Source organism: Rhinolophus ferrumequinum, chromosome 8, assembly GCF_004115265.2.
Source record: "Rhinolophus ferrumequinum isolate MPI-CBG mRhiFer1 chromosome 8, mRhiFer1_v1.p, whole genome shotgun sequence".
Taxonomy (NCBI): Eukaryota; Metazoa; Chordata; class Mammalia; order Chiroptera; family Rhinolophidae; genus Rhinolophus; species Rhinolophus ferrumequinum.
This window is the reverse complement of record NC_046291.1, coordinates 24,776,177-24,798,255: the sequence shown is the minus strand read 5'-3', so window position 1 is coordinate 24,798,255 and position 22,079 is coordinate 24,776,177. Positions and strand designations below refer to the sequence as shown.

General features: G+C 38.5%; 1 protein-coding gene across 3 annotated transcripts in view; it reads right to left on the bottom strand.

Moving 5' to 3' along the window:
• The window catches only part of PLEKHM3 (pleckstrin homology domain containing M3), a 169,210-nt gene that overhangs the window by 76,992 nt on the left and 70,139 nt on the right, over positions 1-22,079 (bottom strand). For all 3 annotated transcript variants that reach the window (XM_033112230.1, XM_033112231.1, XM_033112232.1), the window contains exon 5: positions 19,511-19,704. In XM_033112230.1, coding sequence (XP_032968121.1) covers positions 19,511-19,704 — 194 coding nt within the window. The remainder of the gene's footprint in view (positions 1-19,510; positions 19,705-22,079) is intronic.

Sequence of the window (22,079 nt, the reverse complement as noted above, 5' to 3'; positions counted from 1 at the left end):
AGTTTACAACTATCCAGGGTTTCAGGCATCTACTTAGGTGTCTTGAAACATGTCCCCCATGGATAAGGGGGGATGTGTGTGTGTGTGTGTGTGTGCGCATTTGCAATAAGACTGGAGACCTAAACATATATGTAGAAAAGGAAACATAGGACACAGTCTTTTAGTGGGGCTACAAGGGTAGCAATGTACAATCATCTAATACGGGGACAGAGGATGTCTGAGTATGGTTGAATGGAAGACATAATTGTTTCAAAGGTGATTGCTTTCATTTTACCTAATTTAAGGGATTTCATTATTAAGCAATATGGCAGCAGGGCTGAAAAATGGAGACACAGTGAACTGAGTAAATAGGCTGGAAAATCAAGGTTAGCTTCTGCCTCTTCCATTGGTTTATACAAACGTAGGTCAGCTAGAGAAAGAGTTAGAAGAAGGAAGGTGAACTGTAGCAGAGATAAAAGCAGGGTAGCATATCTATCATGTTTTGCTACTTAAAAGTTCTTTCTGCTCTAAAATCCTAAAACTTCAATGACTGACAGTATACAGGATATAAGATTTATTTATAAATTTACAGACCAAATCTTACTGGCCTTCCCTCACTAGAGCACTGTAGCCAGCCAGTTATCTAGTCAACAAACACTTACTGAGTGTTGACAATAAGCCGAATATTGTGCCGAGTATTTGAGATGGATATGTCGGTGAACACAGTTGATGAGCAACAAAAGGAATATCCAGTGTTAAAAAAATTTTTTGAGGTATAATCGACTATATCTTTACATTAATTTCAGGTGTACAACATGATTCCACACTTGTATACATTGTGAAATAATCACCACAATAAGTCTAGTTAACATCTATTACCTTACAGAGTTACAAATTTTTTTTTCTTGTGACAAGGACTTTTATGATTTCTCTTAGCAACTTTCAAATATGCAATACAGTATTATTAACTATAGTCACCAGGCTGTACATTATATTCCCATGACTCACTTATTTTATAACTGGAAGTTTGTATCTTTTGAGCTCCTTCTCCATTCTCTACCCCACTGCAACCACCAATCTGTTCTCTGTATCTATAAGTTTGGTTTCTTTTGTTTTTCGTTTTGTTTTTAGATTCCACGTATAAGTGAGGTCATATGGTATCTATCTTTCTCAGTCTGACTTATTTCACTTACCATAATGCCCTCAAGTTCTATCCATGTTGTCGCAACTGGCAAGATTTTATTTTTATGGCCTAATTATATTTCATTGTATATATAGACCACATTTTCTTTATCCATCCATCCACTGATGGACACTTAGGTTGTTTCCATAACTTGGCTACTGTAAATAATGCTTCAGTGAACATAGGGGTGCATATATCTTCGTGAGTTAGTGGTTTTGTTTTCTTCAAACAAATACCTAGAAGTGGAATTGCTGGTTCATATGATAGTTATATTTTCAACTTTTTGAGGAACCTCCAGACTGTTTTCCATAGTGGCTGCATCAGTTTACATTCTCACCAACAGTGCACAAGGGTTCCCTTTTCTCCATATCCTCACCAACACTTAGTATTTGTTGTCTTTTTTATGATAACACTTCAAACCTGTTAAAGTGGCTATCTCACTGTGGATTTTGGTTTGTACTTCCCTGATGATTAATTATGTTGAGCATCTTTTTATGTACCGGTTGGCCATCTGCATGTGTTCTTTGGAAAAATGTGTATCATGTTTCTCCAAAAATAGAGACCTAGCAAGACAATCAGCTCTAATGCATCTTTTGGAGCAAAAATTAATATAAGACCCGGTCTTATTTTACTATAATATAGGACCGGGTATAATATAATATAATATAACATAATATAATATATAATAAGACCCGATCTTATATAAGACCGGGTCTTATAAAATATAATACCAGGTCTTATATAATGTAAGACTGGGTCTTATATTAATTTTTGCTCCAAAAGACACATTAGAGCTGATTGTCCAGCTAGGTCTTAGTTTTGGGGAAACACGGTATTTAGATCTTCTGCCGCCCCTTTTTTAAATTAAAGTTTATTGGGGTGACAATTGTTAGTAAAGTTACGTAGATTTCATGTATACAATTCTGTATTACATCATCTATAAATCCCATTGTGTGTTCACCACCCAGAGTCAGTTCTCCTCTCATCACCATATATTTGATCCCCCTTACCCTCATCTCCCACCCCCCACCCCCTTACTCTCTGGTAACCACTAAACTATTGTCTGTGTCTATGAGTTTTTGTTTGTCTTGTTCTTTTGTTGTTTTCGGTTTATATACCACATATCAGTGAAATCATATGGTTCTTTACTTTTTCTGTCTGACTTATTTCACTTAGCATTATAATCTCAAGATCCATCCATGTTGTCACAAATAGTCCTATTTCATCTTTTCTTACCGCCGAATAGTATTCCATTGTGTATATATACCACGACTTCTATATCCATTCATCTATTGAAGGACATTTTGGTTGTTTCCATGTCTTGGCCACCGTAAACAAAGCTGCAATGAACATTGGAGCACACTTGTCTTTATGGATAAATGCTTTCAGATTTTTTGGGTGGATACCCAGGAGAGGGATTGCTGGGTCATATGGTAATTCTATTCGTAATTTTTTGAGGAACCTCCACACTGCCTTCCAGAACAGCTGCACCAGTCTGCATTCCCACCAACAGTGTATGAGGGTTCCTTTTTCTCCACAGACTCTCCAACACTTGTTACTATTTGTCTTGTTGATGATAGCCATTCTAACTGGGGTGAGGTGGTATCTCATTGTGGTTTTTATTTGCATTTCTCTGATGATTAGTGATGTTGAGCATTTTTTCATATGTCTATTTGCCATTTGTATGTCCTCTTTGGAGAAATGTCTCTTCATGTCCTCTGCCCATTTTTCAATTGGGTTGTTTTTTTGTTGTTGAGCTGTATGAGTTCCTTGTATATTTTGGATATTAACCCCTTATCGGAAGCACTGTTTGCAAAAATCTTCTCCCATTCAGTTGGTTGCCTCTTTAGTTTGTCGATGGTTTCTTTTGCTGTGCAGAAGATTTTAAGTTTGATATAGTCCCATTCATTTATTTTAGCTTTTACTTCCTTTGCCTTTGGAGTCAAATTCATAAAATGCTCTTTGAACCCAAGGTCCATAAATTTAGTACCTATGTTTTCTTCTATGCAGTTTATTGTTTCAGGTCTTATGCGTAAGTTTTTGATCCATTTTGAATTAATTTTGGTACATGGTTACAGGTAGCAGTCCAGTTTCATTCTTTTGCACGTGGCTTTCCAATTCTGCCAGCACCATTTATTGAAAAGGCTGTCTTTTCTCCATTGTATGTTTTTTGCTTCTTTGTCAAAAAATTGTTCATATTTATGTGGATTTATTTCTGGGTTTTCAATTCTATTCCATTGATCTATGTGTCTGTTTTTCTACTAATACCATGCTGTTTTGATTATTGTTGCCCTGTAGTATAAGCTAAAGTCAGGGTGTGTGATACCTCCAGCATTGTTCTTTTTTCTTAGGACTGCTTTCGCTATTCAGGGTCTTTTGTGGTTCCATACAAATCGGATAATTTTTTTGTTCTATTTCTTTATAACATGCCATTCGAATTTTGATGGGGATTGCATTAAATCTGTATATTGCTTTGGGTAATACAGCCATTTTAACTATGTTGATTCTTCCAATCCATGAGCATGGAATATCTTTCCATTTCTTTGTGTCTTCTTCAATTTCTTTTAAAAATGCCTCATAGTTTTCAGCATATAGGTCTTTTACATCCTTGGTTAAGTTTATTCCTAGGTATTTTATCTTTTTGTTGCAACTGCAAAAGGAATTTTTTAAAATTTCTTTTTCTGAGATTTCATTGTTAGTATATAGGAATGCAATGGACTTTTGTACATTGATTTTGTAGCCGGCAACTTTACTATATTCGTTTATTTTTATTTTAAGATTTTATTGAGGAAGGGGAACAAGACTTTATTGAGGAACAATGTGCACGTCCAGGACTTTTCCAAGGCAAGTTGTTGTCCTATCAGTCTTAGTCATGGAGGGCACAGCTCAGCTCCAGGTCCAGTTGCCATTATTAATTGGAGGGGGCAAGCCCACCATCCCTTGCAGGAGTCGAGGAGTCGAACCGGCAACCTGGTGGTTGAGAGCCAGTGCTCCAAACAAGTGAGCCATCTGGCCAACCGGGAGCTGAGTGGCAGCTCATTGACTTCATTCTAGTTGCAGAGGGCTCACCTCACTGGCCCTTGTGGGTATCGAACCGGCAGCCCCGTTGCCCAGAGCTCGTGCTCTAACCAACTGAGCCACCCATCTGCCCCTGTTTATTGTTTCTAAGAGCTTTTTGGTGGAGTCTTTAGGGTTTTCTATACGTAGCATCATGTCTTCTGCAAAGAGTGACAATTTAACTTCTTCATTCCTGATTTGGATGCCTTTTATTTCTTTGTCTTGCCTGAATGCTCTGGTGAGGACTTAGAACACTATGTTGAAAAGCAGAGGTGATAGGGGACAGCCCTCTCGTGTTCCTGAACATAGAGCAGAGGGCTTCAGTTTTTCACCATTAATTACCATATTAGCTGAGGGTTTGTCATATATGGACTTTATTATGTTAAGGTATTTTCCTTCCACATATTTAATTAAGTGTTTTAATCATAAATGGATGTTGTATCTTGTCAAACGCTTTTTCTGCATCAATTGATATAATCATATGATTTTTGTCCTTTATTTTGTTTATGCAATGTATCATACTGATGGATTTGCATATGTTGAACCATCCTTGTGCCCCTGGAATGAACCCCACTTGATTGTGATGAATAATCTTTTTAATGTATTGTTGCATTCGATTTGTTAGAATTTTGTTTAGGATTTTTGTATCTGTATTCATCAGAGATATTGGTCTGGTTTTCTTTTTTTGTGTTATCCTTACCAGATTTTGGTATCAGGGTAATGCTGGCCTCATAAAATCAGTTAAGGAGTACTGTCTCTTCTTCAATTTTTTGGAAGAGTTTGAGTAGGACAGGTATTAAATCCTCTTTGAAGGTTTGGTAGAATTCACTAGTGAAGCTATCTGGTCCCAGACTTTTGGCTTTTGGGAAGGTTTCAGATGACTGATTCAATTTCCTTACTGGTGATCAGTCTATTTAGATTTTCCAATTCTTCATGGTTCAGCCTTGGAAGGCCATATGTTTCTAAGAACTTGTCCATTTCTTCTAGGTTATTGAATTTGGTGGCATATAGTCCTTCATAGTATTCTTGGATGATCCTTTGTACTTCTGTGGCATCCATGATAATTTCCCGTTTTATTTCGATTTTGTTTATTGTATCTTTTCTCTTTTTATCTTAGTGAGTCTAGCCAAGAGTTTGTCAATTTTATTAATCTTTTCAAAGAACCAGCTCTTTGTCACATTAATTTTTTCTATTGTCTTTTTGTTCTCTATTTCATTTAGTTCTGCTCTGATTTTTATTATTTCCTTCTGCTGACCTTGGGTTTCATTTGTTCTTCTTTTTCTAGTTTTTTAAGATGTAACGTGAGGTTACTTATTTGGGATTTTTTTTGTTTCTTGAGATAGGCCTGTAATGATATAAATTTCCCTCTTAAAACTGCTTTCACTGCATCCCCCAAATTTTGGTAGGATGTATTTTCATTCTCATTTGTTTCTATGTATCTTTTGATCTCTCCTCTTATTTCTTCTTTGACCCAGTCGTTCTTTAAAAGTATGTTGTTTAATCTTCATGTATTTGTGGTTTTTCCTGCTTTCCTTTTGCAGTTGATATCCAATTTCAAATCCTTGTGATCAGAGAATATGCTTGGTATAATTTCAATCTTCTTAAATTTGCTGAGGCTAGTTTTATGTACCAATATATTGTCTATCCTTGAGAATGTGCCATGTACACTAGAAAAAAACATATAGTCTGATGTTTTAAGATGAAATGCTCTATAAATGTCAATTATGTCTATTTCATCTAATGTGTCATTTAGGGCTGCTATTTCTTTATTTATTTTCTGTTTGGATGATCTATCCATAGCTGTCAATGATGTATTGAAGTCCCCTACTATAATTATATTTTGGTCAATTTCTCCCTTTAGTTCTATTAATAGTTGCTTGGTATATTTCGGTGCTCCCTGATTGGGGGCATAAATATTGATGACTGTTATGTCTTCTTGTTGTATAGTCCCCTTTATCATTATGAAATGTCCATCTTTGTCTCTTGTTACCTTTTTTATCCTGAAGACTGTTTCATCTGATATCAGTATGACTACACCTGATTTTCTCTGGATACCATTTCTGCCCATTTTTTAATCAGACTTTTTTTTTTTTTTGCTATTGAATTACATGAGTTCTTTGTATATTTTGGATATTAACCCCTTATCAGACATATGATTTGCAAATATTTTCTCCTATTCAGTAGGTTGCCTTTCTTTCTGTTTGTTTCCTTTGCTGTGCAGAAGCTTTTCAGTTTGCTGGAGTCCTACTTGTTTTTCCTTTTGTTGCTTTTGGTGTCAGATTCAAAAATTCATTGCCAAGAACTATGTCAAGAAGCTTATCAGCTGTAATTTTTTTCTATGAGTTTTATGGTTTCACATCTTATGTTCAAGTCTTGAAAAGACTTGAGTTAATTTTTGTGTATGGTGTAAGATAGTGGTCCAATTTCATTCTTTTGCATGTGGCAGTCCAGTGTTCCCAACACCATTTATTCAAGAGACTGTTCTTTCCCCATTGTATATTCTTGGCTCTTTTGTGTAAATTAATTTACCATATATATGTGGGTTTATTTGTAGGCTTTTCCTTACAAGGCTGGGTCCTTTTTGCTTCTAAACAGTTCATTCTTCTTCTTCTCACAATAACTAACCAACTTCGGGCACAGTCATGTCTAATACTCCTTCAACACTATTTGAACAGCTAACGTTAGCTATGCATTTATTTAGTGTTTTTACGTGGTTAAATATATTTCACAAGTGTTTATTTTCTCTCTGCCTTTAGAAAAGATTCTAAGCCCCTCCAGCAGCCCTTCCCTACTGTCTTCTATTACTCTTCAGTATCTAATACTATAATTTACATGAGGTCAGTCATAACAGACAGAGAATTAGAAAATGCAATATATGCAGAAAAGACAAAGGAACTGAGCTTATTGTGTCTGGAGAAGATGCTGTGTCCAGATTTAGTGGTGGCCATAAAAAATACAGACTTTTAGGACAGATAATGGCAATCAGCTCTTCTTATCCCTGGAGGACGGATATTGAAGCATGAAAGCATTGAAGTCAAATATGAGAATAAATTCCCTGAGAGGGAAGATTGAGAGATATTAAAATGTGTCTCTTTAGTGATGCTTTTTAATGTAAGTGAAAGACGAAAAAAGATATTTTGGAACGCTTTAGAGGTGGGAATATACTATTCTACTTTCGAAGGCAGGGTCAGATAACTTAAGGCTTACTCCTGCTGTTGGTTTGTTCCTCTTTCCCACTGCCTCCGTCTTCAAGGCAGACTGAATTTGCAAGACATTTTCTGATATCTTCTTTAGGCATGCGCAGGGGAGCACACCCTGTTAATGACATAAAAGCCAAGCCCAGAAATATGTTGGCAACTTCCCATCTGGGTGATGCCTAGGGCTTTTCCCTGCCGTGGCTTAGCTGTATAAGTTGGCCTGTCTGACAGGAACTCTTTAAGAAAGGGATGGAATAAGCAGGGACTCTCAGGGGCCAGTTCCCCTTAAACTCAGTGGTGAAGGGGTTGTGGAGAACCCACGGGCCCAAGGCATGCTCAGGTAGACTTAAGCTGCCTTAGGCAGAACCTGACTAGGACAGGACTGGGCTCTGTAGGGGATGCAGAGATGAGTTTGCAGCCACTTCAGGGACTGCTGGGGGAGCCATGCCTATCAGGAAGGCAAAGCTTGGCACCCCTTAAGAGGGTCATGTCAGCATTAATTTTTGCTATTAATGTAGTCAATAAAGAATGGATGATTATTTGCATTGTTTGTCAGAAAACATGACTTGTGATCCAATCTCCCATGAATTTAATATAAATGAAATCCAACCGTATGATCTCTGTGACTTATCATTATGGTGAAAACCTAAAATCAGCAGTCGATGTTGGGGACATAACGTGTGACAGGCATTGTGCGAGGCCCTGGAGATTTGGAGTTTTTTAATATCAGAATACGCAGACCAGGGGGGTAAGCAGACAAGTAAGCAAACAGTTCCAGTTCACAATGCGGAATGCTGAGATCTAGGTGTACATGCAGGGGTGAGGGAAGCCTGCAGGACACCTGGTCGGGAAAGGGCTCAGAGAAGAAGTGGATGGATGGGTAGACGGAGCGGGGTGGGTAAGAACAGAGGCGCCAGAGCGAATAGAGTGCTCTCTCTCAGAAAACCGACTGTCTGTACAGATGAAGGCACTGTTCTTATGTGCGTGTTGGGGAGGGGGAAACTGCAGGGTATACGCTTAGGAAGTTATGATGTAGCCGGACATGAGAGGTCTTGAATGCCTTGCTAAGTGTCTACCCCAAAAGAGATGGGGTACCACAGAAGTGCCTCAAGGAAAATAATGACATGGTTAGATTTGTGACTTTAAAAGATCACTGAGCAGAAGGGGATGGGTGGGGAGAGACGAAAGGGGTAGATAATTTCGGGGGGAAACTAGATGAGAAATGATGGGGGCCTGAATTTAAATGAATGCCAGGGGTTGGAGAGAAATCTACAGAAAGATGGATTTCTGCAGCAGAATCCACAGGTCATGACGACTAACAGGAAGTGAAGGCCAGAAAGTATTTTGGGATTATTGTTTTCCAGCTAGGTCCAGTAGGTAAATGGCAGTTCCATTTACTGACATAGGGAACAAGGAAAAGAAGTTGTCTTTAAGGAGAAAGCATAGCTCAGTTTTGGGGGCAGAGGATTGGAACTGTGTGTGGAATGTCCAAGTGGATTCGTCCACGAGTCCAGGGAGATTTGTGTGCCCCCTGCCCACAGGTGTGAGGTGAAGCCATAGGTTGAGTCATAGCCCAAGACAGCACATATTAGAGAAAGAGAAGACATTGTACCCTGGGAAAACAGTACTATTTAAGGAGTGGCTGCAGGAAGAAGACAGGGAAGGAGCAGCTTGATCGGGAAGAGAAGACGACCAGCATCAGGGAAGTCAAGAAATTTCAAGAAGGAAAAAGAGGGTCAACACCCTTCAAATGCAGTAGAGAAGTCAAAGGATACAAGGAAGACTCTCATGAGGCCTGAAAAGTGCCTGCTGGATTTGGCAAACGGGAATTCATGCGTGACCTTGGACAGAATAGTTTCAGGGGGGGAAGAGGGAAGCCAGACTGCAGAAGAGAGAAGTGGATTCCTCTGGTAAGAAGCTAACTTTAAGGGAAAGGAGAGAAAGTGGGCCTAGCTAAAGAAGGATGTAGGACTAAGAAATGATTCTTTTCTTAAAGATGGGAGAGCCTTGGGCATATTTATGAAGAAGCTAGTACAGAAGCAGAAGCTGCAAGATAACTGAGAGTCTGGCCCTGGACAGGCCTAAAGGAAATGGGATGTGGACCCAGCCGGAAGCTCTTTCAAATACACATATTTGTGCCCACACACCCACTCACCATCATCCCCCACCCCACATTTTTTTAATTTTCTGAAACGCTTCAAGTTTTTACTAAAATGTTAAAAGGTAATTACTGCTTTCTCCATTGTTCTCTCCAAACTTCAACATATTAGGAATCAAAAGCTACACACCGACTGAAGGTTATCAGACTTAGCAGTCCTTTGGTAAACAGGATCTTGGCTGCAGGAGGGTGCTTTTGGTTTTCTGATGAGCCTGCTGTGTTTCGGGTTTTCTGTCCAGTAAGTGACCTCCCTACACTGCAGGCCTATTCATTATCAGGTCTGACAGCATTTCTCCAGCAGGCCAGCCCTGCTCACACCAGTGCTAGTTCATCTGGTCAGTGCTGACACCAAAGCCAAAGACCAAACATGATAAGGAGAGTCTACTCCATACCTCACTCACCCATCATGACAAACCACATCACTGGCTGGTAGCACTATCCAGTTATCTGACACCAAAGAACAATGAAGAAACCTGCTAAAGGATCAGGAAAACCAACTAGCACAATCATTTCTAGTGCCAACCTTTTCTATGTTATCTTTAGAGTTGCCTGACACACCGAGAAGGTAACTTAGGTTTCATTATAGATTGCTCTAATGAAAAAGGTAGAAACGATAAAAATTAAAAAGGAAAAAGATCATATATGATTCAGAGCCCTTATATTATGCAGCTGGTACTTGAGGTTAAAAATGCAGAGATAATTGCCTAAGAAATCAAAGGCAGGAGTCCTTATAAAAAAGGTAGGGGGTCCTCATTCCATTTTGTACCAGGACACTGAGTCAAATACATCAAGACTCATTTAACCTGACTAATTTCTGAGGACTTCAACTCAGCTCCCACCAAGCCCTATGCTCATGAGAGAAAAGGAACTAAGTCAGGTTCTGAAGTAGTGGGACCCTTTGCAGGATTTTGATTGACTTCCTAATATCGCCATTTCCCTGAAGCTCAGGTCTTAAAGCTAGCTGCACAACTGGCATTTAAAAATCCAATGATAAAAATGAAAAAAAGAAAGTTTGTAATGGAAATATGTCAGCATATGTAATAGGCCTTAAAGACCTCTCTCTCTCTCTCTTTCTCTCTCTCTCTCTGTCACACACACACACACACACACAATCTAAAAGATAACACAACACCAAAGGACACCTCCAATTTTGATTCTAAATCATAAGGGTCTATAGGGAGAATATGGATAGAGCTGCATAAGGAATAATATAAAAAGGAAAACCATTTATTCATGTATTATTACTGTGTTTTCTAAGAATACGTGCTCCAGGGGACGTAATTTGTACTGAGCTGAGAGACCCTTAGTGTCTTTCCTTGGGAGGGCACATGCACCTACACGGAAATGAGCAAAAAGCACGGTGAAGCACCCCGAGGGAAACGCAATTTGGTGTTCTTGATATGAGCTGCAAACTCTTCCTGAAATAGTTACATTAGGCTGGATGTGGACGGGACTCGTATGTCCAGCCATGCTCCCAGCTAATGGAAAAACAATTTTAAATCAAAGGCAGATATTTCGATAGCAACTCATGTGGAAGAAACAAACTTCAATCATTTCTCTAGATACCTCATTTTGCTCATCTCATTGGCTGAAACAGTGGTAAAATTGCATCAGATATTACATCTTGGCAGATAGTTATGGGAAATAAGGGTCTCTTTTACCTGCTTATTCAGAAATTGTGCCTAAGTTTCTTAGCAACAATCTCCCTGGAGTAGAAATACTTGGAAAGCAATTTTGGTTGTGATTATTCTGGGGTCTGATTATAAAAGTGGCAGATTAATATCACAGTTCTTATAGAACCCAGCTCAAATTTTTATGGTACTTTTTAACAGTTCCAAGGATATAACACTTTCCTGCAATAAGTTATTGTTTTATCTCTTAGAAAAGTATTTTAGATAATTTATGTATATTTCATTTAATCTCAGAATAAGATAAAATCACTTTCTAACTTTCTGAAGAATTTCTCAGTAAATAAAAGCTATGTGTACATTACAGTAAAATTAATATATAATTTGCCGGAGTTCCTTTTTCAAAGTTTATTAATTGCTTAGTTTTGAATGACACTGTCTTTTGTGATAGTCTGTTGGTCCCTTTATATATATATATATATATATATATATATATATATGTGTGTATATATATATATATATGTATGTGTATATATATATATATGTATGTGTGTGTGTATATATATATATGTTATGTATATATATATATGTGTGTGTGTATATATATATATATATATATATATATAGAACTCCATCCTGAACTCTCTCTATATACATAGTTGAATGAGATCGCTAGAAAAATTAAGGGGAAAGAGCTATTAGATTAGGAGGTGAATTGATGTGAAAACCTTATTCTAGAAATCATCCAAGGGAAAAATAATTCTTGAGAATGAGAATGGTTGCTTTCCAAAACTGTCAAAACATCCTGTGTTTTAGTAGTTTCTGAGTCCTGATAGCTTCATGCAGCTAATCTGTTGAGACTAAAGCCCTAACTGCAGCTAATGACACTTTTAATTAGCTAACTTGAAAACTAGCCATTGAAAACTAGCCACAAAGTCTGGCTAATAGTAAATCTTACAGAGAACATAAAGAGTTGTATTCATTTATTGAGCTTAAAGAAATGTTATCTATACACTTGAAGTGCTAACAGTTACTAGTCTTTAAGGAGACTAATTTAGTGATAATGTTGTTGCTAAAATGGGCTTATTCTTCTAAAATTCAATATTAACCAGACTTCGTTGGCTAATAACCGTACATTTAGAGCTCCTATTTCAGTTATAAGATATTCCTCATATGCAGCTCAGAGCCACAGCAAGTCCAGCCTGTGTAGATTGTGCGTTTTAAGAGCTAGGCTGCCCTAAAAGATGTGCTCTGAATAAGCCAGCCTCCCAAATTAAGTGTATTCAATTCGCAACAGCATGCAATCTTTTCTCTCTGTAACAGAAAATCCCTCCACTTAATATGTCTGACTTTTGGGGGGACGGGAAAGTAGGGGGAGAAGAAAAGGTGTTGTTGCTCTGAAATGATCTCTCCCAGCTCTTTTATTATTAGCTCATGCAATCTTTTGTTGGGTACACTGAATAATATTCTCATTTACTTCTAAGATCAATGGTATGTAAGTGTGCTCACACATCAAAACACCATTTTGCTCAGTGATTTCACAATGCTTTAGACAGATAGTTACTGGCATAAAAAGATACAATATACTAAGTGAAATGATTGGGTTAAAAGTAGAAAGTACAGTATGAAACCATTTTTACATGGAAAAAAGTAAACTCAAAGGAAAAAAGTCTGGAAGGATATGCTTCAGAATGGTAGGATGATGGGTAGTTTTCTTCGTTTTGTTTTCTATGATGAATAATATTTTTTTAATAAGAAAAAAATAAGTGTGACCAAAATAAGTGGGTGGAATCTTGGTAACAGTACTGTATTCATTTAATTAATTTGTTCAACAACTATTTATTAGCCCCCACTATATGTCAGGTATGGTTCTAGGCCCTGGGGATACAGCAGTGAGCAAAACAGATAAAAAGGCATGTCCTTTTGTAGCTTACATCTAATGGGAGAGGACGGCCGCTGCACGTGGCTGTTTAAGTGGAGCAAAGCACAGCTTCCATATCTACACATGAAGGCCTAAGAGAGGGAGATAGACAAAATAAAATACCATGGTATGTGGTGATCAGCAGAGAAAGAAATAAGCACAGGAAGCATGTGACCATGGTTGCAATTTTTAAAAAATTTGTTCATGTTTTTTCAGATTAATGTCACTATTTTTTAAATTTTATTTTTAAATTATAGTTGACATACAATATTATATGAATGATTAGACATTTATATACCTTACAGAGTGACCACCCTGATAACTCTAATACCCATTTGATACCACACGTATTTATTACCATATTATTGACTATATTCCTTATGTTATGCTGTATTCTACATCCCCGTGACTATTCAATGGTTGTGATATCAAATAGAGGGATCAAGGATGTTTCATTAAGGGACCATTACATAAAGACATCAAAAGGGTAAGGAAGCAAGCTATAGTTATCTGAGGAAAGAAAACACAAGTATAGACACTCATGTAGAAGCCCGCTTGGTGTGCTTGACAAAAAGGCCGGTGTGACTAGGGCAGAGTAAGTGAGGGTGGAAAGTGGTGGGAGAAGAGGGCAGAGAGCTAAGGGGGAGTGAGACCATATATGGCATTGGCTTTTCCTTGGAGCAAGAAGTGAAGCTATTAGTTTGGATCAGGGGTGACATCATCTAATCTACTCGTTAACTCTAGTTGTCGTCATAAGAACAGACTGAATGGGAAGATTAGTTACTGCAATAATTCCAAGGACAGATTATAATTCAGGGGAAAGACAGTGACTTGGATACAGGTGGTAGCAGTGGAAGTGGTGACAAGTGGATATATTTTGAAGGTGAAGCTGACAGGATTGGCTGATGGATTGGAGATGGAATGAGAGGGAAAGGTGTTTGTTCTGAACAACAGGCTGGACGGAGGGGCCATGAAGCCCGATGGGGAAGTCTACAGGAGGAACGGTTTGCAATGGGAGTGGGGGCAGGGATATCAGGAGCTCAGTTTCGGACACATTAAGTTTGAGATGCTATTAGGCATCCAAAGGACATTTCAGCCTTTGAACTTAGCCTCCCTCCAGTGAACCCACTAGAAAGACAGCCCGCCCTGGCGTAACAAGGGCAGGAGTACATAGGGGATTTTGGTAAATCAGGTGACATTCATGGGACCCCTCTAAGAGCTTTGCAAACTGCTAAATTTTGCTTGAAGGAAGAGGCAGCAATGAGAGTCTGACTCTGTCTCTCTCTCTCACTCACCATGATAAATAATGTTAATAAAAATGACAATCTTTATGACACAAATTTCTCATTGTTCAGTAAAGCTGATATTTCACTGAGAACTAATACTGGATATAATTTCAAATAAAATGTGAAACCAAAGGCAGGAAAAGGCGGTTTCGAATGTAGAAGAATCACTTTTCATATTCTCTTGAGACTCCCAAGTTAATCTGTTAAATTGCTGCAGAGTGGTCTTAGCCAAGGACTAAACTTGACAAAGGAAGGACCAATGTACCCCCCTAAACTAACACAATTCTGCTCTAGGCAACTGGGAGAACAGGCTTAATATTCCCTATTGGCCTCAAGTAGTGTCGGAGGGAAACCAGTTTTAAATTTAAGTCACAATAGAAACTTTGGATTCACCAAGCACCCCAAATCACATCTTGATGATAGAGACTGGGAAACACTCAAGCATCCACATTAATTTCTAGAATGTTTTTCCCTGGACTGGATGATTTTACTTCACTCAGAAGAGAAAATATGACTTAAATCAGGATTTCTGAAATGCTAGTCTAAACAGCTGCTATCGGTCTGCTGATGTTTTTAGCAGTCCAAGGTAAAATGAGAAAAGAATAGTAGAATGAGTTTTAAATCTATTTGATTTTTAAAACCTGTTTGATTTCAGAGGCTGTTTGCCTATTTTTTTAGTGTTACTATGTTCTTTTATGAAATGATGGTGAGAAACAGGTGGTAATGTTTAAGTTTGTTTTGGCTAACGACATCTTTAAGACAACCCTATAGATATCTCCACATTTCTGTTTTAAATTTACAGGTCTGTGAAATGGAAAGGTCTGGTAAATATCGACCTAGAGAAAATGAACTCTTAGTGCTAAGTCAATTGTCATGCCTTGCTCTCCACAGCTGACTGAGCTGGTAGCGAGTACAGGAGTAATCCCACCGTCCCACTCACGGGACAATACTATCTGTCACCTCCCTTCCTTCACACACTCCTAGATGACCCCAATCAGGAGAAGTAAAAGTTGTTCCTCTGGAAACCACCATCACCAACAGCAGCCTTGCTGGGGAAAGCAGCAGTGATCTGAGCATTAGAAAACCTGGTTCTAAGGGCGGACTCTACTATTTACCAGCTTTGTCACCTCAGGCAAGTCACGTTGCATCTCAGAGTCACAGTTCTTTCTCTTTCCAAACACCATCTGTCTACCTATCTAAATGCTGTTGTAAAGAACAAATAATATATTTATGGGAAAGTACTTTTTAATTGATAAAATCATAATTATCTTCCATGGGCACAAGTACCAAGTATAAATGAAATATACTGGGTGTAGGAAAAACAGAGCAGCAGTGTATTACATACCAAAAGGCACTGGGGTTTGGGGAGACAACAGGAGCAGCAGAGACTATAACAAAGCAGAGCGTCCAGCATTAAAGCTGATTGCTGCTCTCCAGGAATGAGGGAAGCCCTGTATAGCAGAACTTCTGATTTCCCAAGAGACAGGAGAAAGCTAGCTTCATTTTGCATGTGCATGAAAACTACCTATTATTAATATTTAAATCTCAGCAACTGTTTCAACAACTGTAAAACCTGGTGGGGGCCATCTCCGAAAGGCCAGACATGTCTGAGGGCCAAATTTGGCCCTGAGGTGCCCGTTTGAGTCTTCTGACTTACACCCATTTCCTACTGTTCCCGTGTTCAGCGGGATACATGTAGTGCTGGGGCCCCTACCATCTCTTCTTAGGGTCCTTCCCAAAGACTTCCCTAATGGCTACTGATCCGGATGTGTCCTGACAGTGCTAAGATTTTCCGCAGAGTTCTTCATGCACCTTCACGTGTGGACACTGTAAATAATTCTTCTCATAAAAAGTTAACTAGGCCTTGAACCAATCCAGCAAGGTCGCCATCTGGTAGTGCTCAGAAACAGTGAATTGTCAGCACTGTAAACATTTTAGACTTCATGGAAGACACTGACTTTTTCTAAATTAATCACCTCTGCCAGTCAAGATTTGCAGTATGGGTTCAAGAACATGGCGTTCATTTAACAACAATAACAAAAACAGTGAGGATGAAAACCGGACGGTCATCCTAATGAAAGGCCTAAAAGCAAACTGTGACTTCCCTAATAAGGCGACGACCAAAGTTGGCTCCCTGGCGGTCGAGCGCCAATACGATTAATCAGTCTGTTTTCAGTTTTCTCACGACAGCAATATTAACAGTTTGCTTTATTCTGTTTATATGGTGCTGACAAGTCTTCAGCATGTTGGGCCTACTTGCTGGAGATTAATGGCTACTCTTATACTGAGGTAAAAACCAGGCAAGGAGAGAATGCCTTTTACGACTAGATAAGAACTGGATTCTCTTTGCTCTTTTTTGTTCCTCTGCTGCCTATCAACTCCTCCCTCTTTGAATTCTATCAAGAATGTGTAAGATTAGTTGTGTCCGGCAGGTTCTTCTCACTGTTTAAACTTCCCCACTTTTGTTGTATACCTAGGTGAAACAAAGGGAAATTTGGATATTGCTGTCGGATAAGCTTCTCTCTAAAGGTACTGCTGGCTAATTTTGTTTTTAAAAAGAGAGATTCCATGTAAAAGTGAAAGATAGGTAAGAGATGGCCTCTGCTGACAGGACGTTAGCATATTAGGCAGGCAATGGTTCTCCTTTGTATCTATGGTTATTTTTGTAGACACTGAGGAAGGCAGAATTGATGCTAAGTACGGCCCAGCTGTAAGAAATACAGATATCCCAGAAATATCTTTGCATCTTTTACTAAATAGTCATATTTCAAAATAAATAGAAAATATTTGAAGTAACAAGACCAGCCCCCTGTATACTCCTCTCTCCCCGCCCCCCCCAAAACAATCTGTATGAGTAATGCTTGTTACTGATACACTTTGCTGTGTGCTTGGAAACACATGGTAACCTCAAGCATTATTTTAACAGCATGTAAGTACAGAGGAACTGAAATAATAATATTAATTATTTTTGTTTGGAAGTGCAAGATATTTGAGACAGTACAGCAATATACTGGACTAGATTCGGGGAAGATATTGAATTCTATACTTGTAATTTAATAATTTGTCTCAAGTGAAGGTTCAAATGGAGACGGAAGAAACTGAAGTGAGAGACAGACTAGTTAGAAGGATACTGCAATATTCTGAGACTTTGAACCAGGATGGTGCATTGGAAGTGAAAAGGAAAGACTTGAGACTTATCCCAGAAACCGAACCAGCTAAATCTTTTTTGACTGATGAGATTTGTTCTTTAGTTCATCTGATCATTCATTCAACAACTATTTTTGAGAGTTTCAAATAACTCAGACACTGTGCTAAGTGACATATAGGGAAGTAAGAAAAAGAATTTGAAGATGACTCCTTGCTACAAAATTGGGCTACTAGCCATTGTTCAGTGTTCTAGAGTGACACAGTACTAGACATTCCTTCCATCTATCCATCCGGTAGTTCTTAAGCACTTCCCTGTGCCAGACACTGTGTAATACATAACGGTCATGAATAAGTCCAGAGAAGGAAAATGAAGGGAAAGAAACTACGACTGCCGTCTTCCTGTCACAGCCCTGGGAATGCCTTCTTCGTAGAGCTTCCATTCCTTTCCTGGTGGTCTGGCCATAGGCGCAGTATGTGGTGGTAAACCACCAGACTGCGGGGACAGCATAGGGATTCTTAGTCACCCATATGAAGGGAGCAACTCCTATTTAATTTCTAAATGTGTGCCCTGATTTGGCATGTTTGACCAAAGCAAAACAGTATTTCAGAAAGGTATCTAACATGATTGCCATGTGTAGATTTTTATATCATCTAAAAATATAGCACAAGAGAAACCAGCTTTGAGCAAAGCCAAAAGATACTGAAAATAATAGAACAAACATATTTTGAACATTAAAAATCTCATAATCTAGTTTAGTTGATAAATTAATTTGAGACATGTAATTCTACTGCCTTTCAGGGAAAGCCCTGATCTTTTAAAATTAAGATTTGCCTAGGCTGTATAAGAATATAAATCCTGACCATTTTCTAGTGCTTTCTGAAAAACAACTAGGTAATAGAATGACTACCATGGAGAAGTATTTTGCTTTATGGCAGCTGCCTTTTCATTATTATTTTATGAGAGCTTGTCTAGATATTATGTATTCTTCACTATCTACATTTAGTTCTTTTAAAAAATGTCTTCTTTAGATGCCTGGGGTTATATCAGTTTCTTTGGATCTCAAATAGCAAACTATATCACTTTAATTCTTTCCAAAGGTTCTTATACATGTAGGCTTATCTCCAAAATCCATGACTAATGTATGTTTTTGGTCATTTCTATTAAAACAAAAAAAATATTAAAAGGTATTTTAGGGACTTATGAACACCATCAACAATTATTTCAAGTATAAGCTAGTTCATATATGCCAAGAGCGAGAATTTAAATGCCAATAAAATCTAACTGTAAAAGAAGGAATTTGATGAGCGCAGGCACATTTTCACTTCAGTTTTATTTTGAGGATCTGAGCCTGGTATGGACTTGTGTGTTCTATGACTTCTGAGATAACTAAGCTATAAAAAGGCCGCCCGTACCAATGGTAATATGAAAAGGCAGAATCCTGGGCCTGGGCATTTTAATCCCAGCTCTAGAGCCTGCATCACTTACCACAGTTGTTTCTCTATAGAAAATAAGATTTGAATAACCATCTAGTTATTATTTCCCACTGAAAAAGGCTTTTAAGTTTGAAATATTTCAAACATGCTTATTTTTACTGATGATAAATAGGAACTGAAATTGGGAACTGAAATTGGGAAAAGGGTAAAACACCACAGAAGTGGTCAATAAAAACATTGCCACGATTATTACCGCAACCTAGAGGGAAGAGACGTCTTTACTGTCTTGGGAACTTGGTCTATGGGTTAAAAGCCTGCAGTTATGCTGAGATATTGTTTCCATTTAGCTTGTCTCAACCTGATAGAGGACCTCGGAGGAAACAGGCAAAGATGAGCCCAGAGGGAGAACCACAGAATTTGAGACGGTCTACATTGGAAAGGCCCTTGGAAATCATGTAACCACCCTCTCAGGGCAGGAAAGAAAAGCAAACTGGAGCCATTGGACAGTTAAGACTCTTACCTGCGGCGCAAATCCTCCGCCACTGCTGCCCGGCAGCTGAACAAATAGGCTCGCAGCGATTTGAGCCGCTGCCGCAGCCGGACCACGGTGGCCAGCGGCTCGGCGTGTCGGTACAGCATGGGATTGTCCTGCTGGATATCAATCAGCGGCTCTTCATACACGTACTCCAGAAACTCTTTGGCCTGCTTAGACACCTGCAAAAAGACATCCTCCATCAGTTCTGGTGAATCCTCCGGCTTTCCACACCTCCTCAAACTAGGAACCAGAGTTTACATATCAAAGTCATATTCTTGTCTGAACACAGCCACATGGAAAAGCCCATAATTTAAAAAAATATCAATTTTGGCTTCTCTTTCTTCCAGAAACTCAACTGTAAAAGTAATCTTGGCATCAAATGAATTCATTAATTCTGTTTCCTGATTACATGATAACATGAATCTACACCTGTGATGAAATGACACAGAACTATGCAGACCCAGTAAACCAATGTCAATTTTTTTTACATTATACTATAGTTATTTAAGATGTAACCAACTGGGGAACCCGGGTGGGGGTATATAGAGTTGCATAGATAGTACACTCTGTACTATCTATGCAACTTTCTGTGAATCTGTAATTATTTCAAAATAAAAAGAAAAGAATTCATGAACTTAAAGACTACATATATATGTACCTATATGTATGTATCTCCTATAACATTTTTTATAAGTAGCCACTTTCAGAAAAAATAGGTAAGCCATGCACATAGTACAAAATTCAAAAGGTATAAAAGGATATTTTTTAAAAAGGAAAAAAGTGAATATTATATGCAGAATAATTACAATACAAAACAGGTTCAAACACACTTTAGTGAGCAGGAAGGAGTTGTTCTTATTAGACTTCATCTAATGCTATATCCACCTCTGGCAGTAAATGATGAGACTATGAAAGTTGCTTATAAAATGTCATTGTCATCAATAGAAATAAATAGCAGAAACACAATGCATCCAAGAGACAGAGGGAGTTGCTTAAATAGTGTATATCACGTGGGTATTTTGGAGAATCTTTACATACCAGTTCACTGATACTGAGACATGGATTGGCTAGTGATACATAAGAGTTGGCTCAGTTTCTATTTAGGGAACGTAAAACCTCTCCACAAGGTTTCCACCAAAACCTCTCTAGTCCTAGGAGTAAATTTGCTTATTAAAAATAAAATTGAAAATCCACGGTTTCGCACTCTACGCTAGAAGCTTATTAATGAAGTTAAATAGGATACAGTCCCTACCTTCAAGGGATTCACTGTTTAGTATAACAGACAAATATTTAAAACAAAAACACACATGTAGCACATAGCCTGTCATCTACCACAAAAGAAATATGGATGAGGTCCACGGGTAGCTTAAAGGAAGAAGAAACCAACTGTGCTGGAGGAAAGGAGCTAGAAGACGGGCAGGCCTGGTAAAACAGGAGACACTGGCTCGAGGTAGATAAATAGAAATTCACTTGGTGGGCAAGGATGGGACAGAGGAGAGCACAACAAGCAGACACAGCCATGAAAACCCATCCGTATGTACATGTGATACCTAAATATATGGCTAGTGTATGTTGATTAAAAACACATGTTTAAGGGTGGCCGGTTAGCTCAGTTGGTTAGAGTGTGATGCTAATAACACCAACATTGCCGGTTCCACCTCCACATGGGCCACTGTGAGCTGTGCCCTCCTTAAACTAACAAACAAAAAACCCCACATGTTTATGAAGTTCAGTATTGTCATTTTCTTTTATTGTAAAACTCATACAAAAGTTTGTTCCTTATAGAGATGCAAAAATGCATCAGTATTTTTTTTTCTAATAGAAGTCTCACTTTTTTTCTCATAAACAAATTTTGAGGTATCTGTTGTGTTGTGTGATCCTTTGGGGGTCCTGGAGAGTTAGAGTTAGAGATAATGAAGTTTACAGTCTCTGCAAATCCAGCTCACAAAGCACCTAGAGTTCGCCAAAACCTTTGACTATTTTACCAGACTGGAAACAGCCGTTGGAAGGGCTAAATAATGCCTCCCTTTGAGACATAGAGACACAGGTACATGCCAGAGCCTGTAGCAGGCATTTGGTGTTCAGTGGAGAATAAAACAGGCATGGCCCTGTCCGCATGTAGCTCACGGTTCAGTGGGGAAAGGCAGAATTGGGTTCGAATACTGTCTTTTTCATGGTTCAACATTTGCTACATTAAAATATCTTAAACAAGGAAAAACCGGATGGTGTTCTGGGAAATGAAGTACAATCCACTTAAAACTGTTGCTGAAAAATGATGTATTGTACGATTCAATTAGTCTTTCTGGCTCTCTTGAGCAGTGTTTATACTGAGTTAGGGCACTGCTGAATTGGGTTAACAATGCTACCTTTTAGTAGGTGAACAGAAGGACAAAGGGCACTGGCCAGTCTCCCAGGCCTTAAAAGGCTTCTCTCTTCAGGTGGCACTTAAGCCCAAAAAGGGGGGAAAAAAGTATTCTACAGAGACAGTAAAAGCAGTAAAACAAACGGGACAGCAGCCACTGACATCAGCGTTCATCAACTGAAATTACTAAAG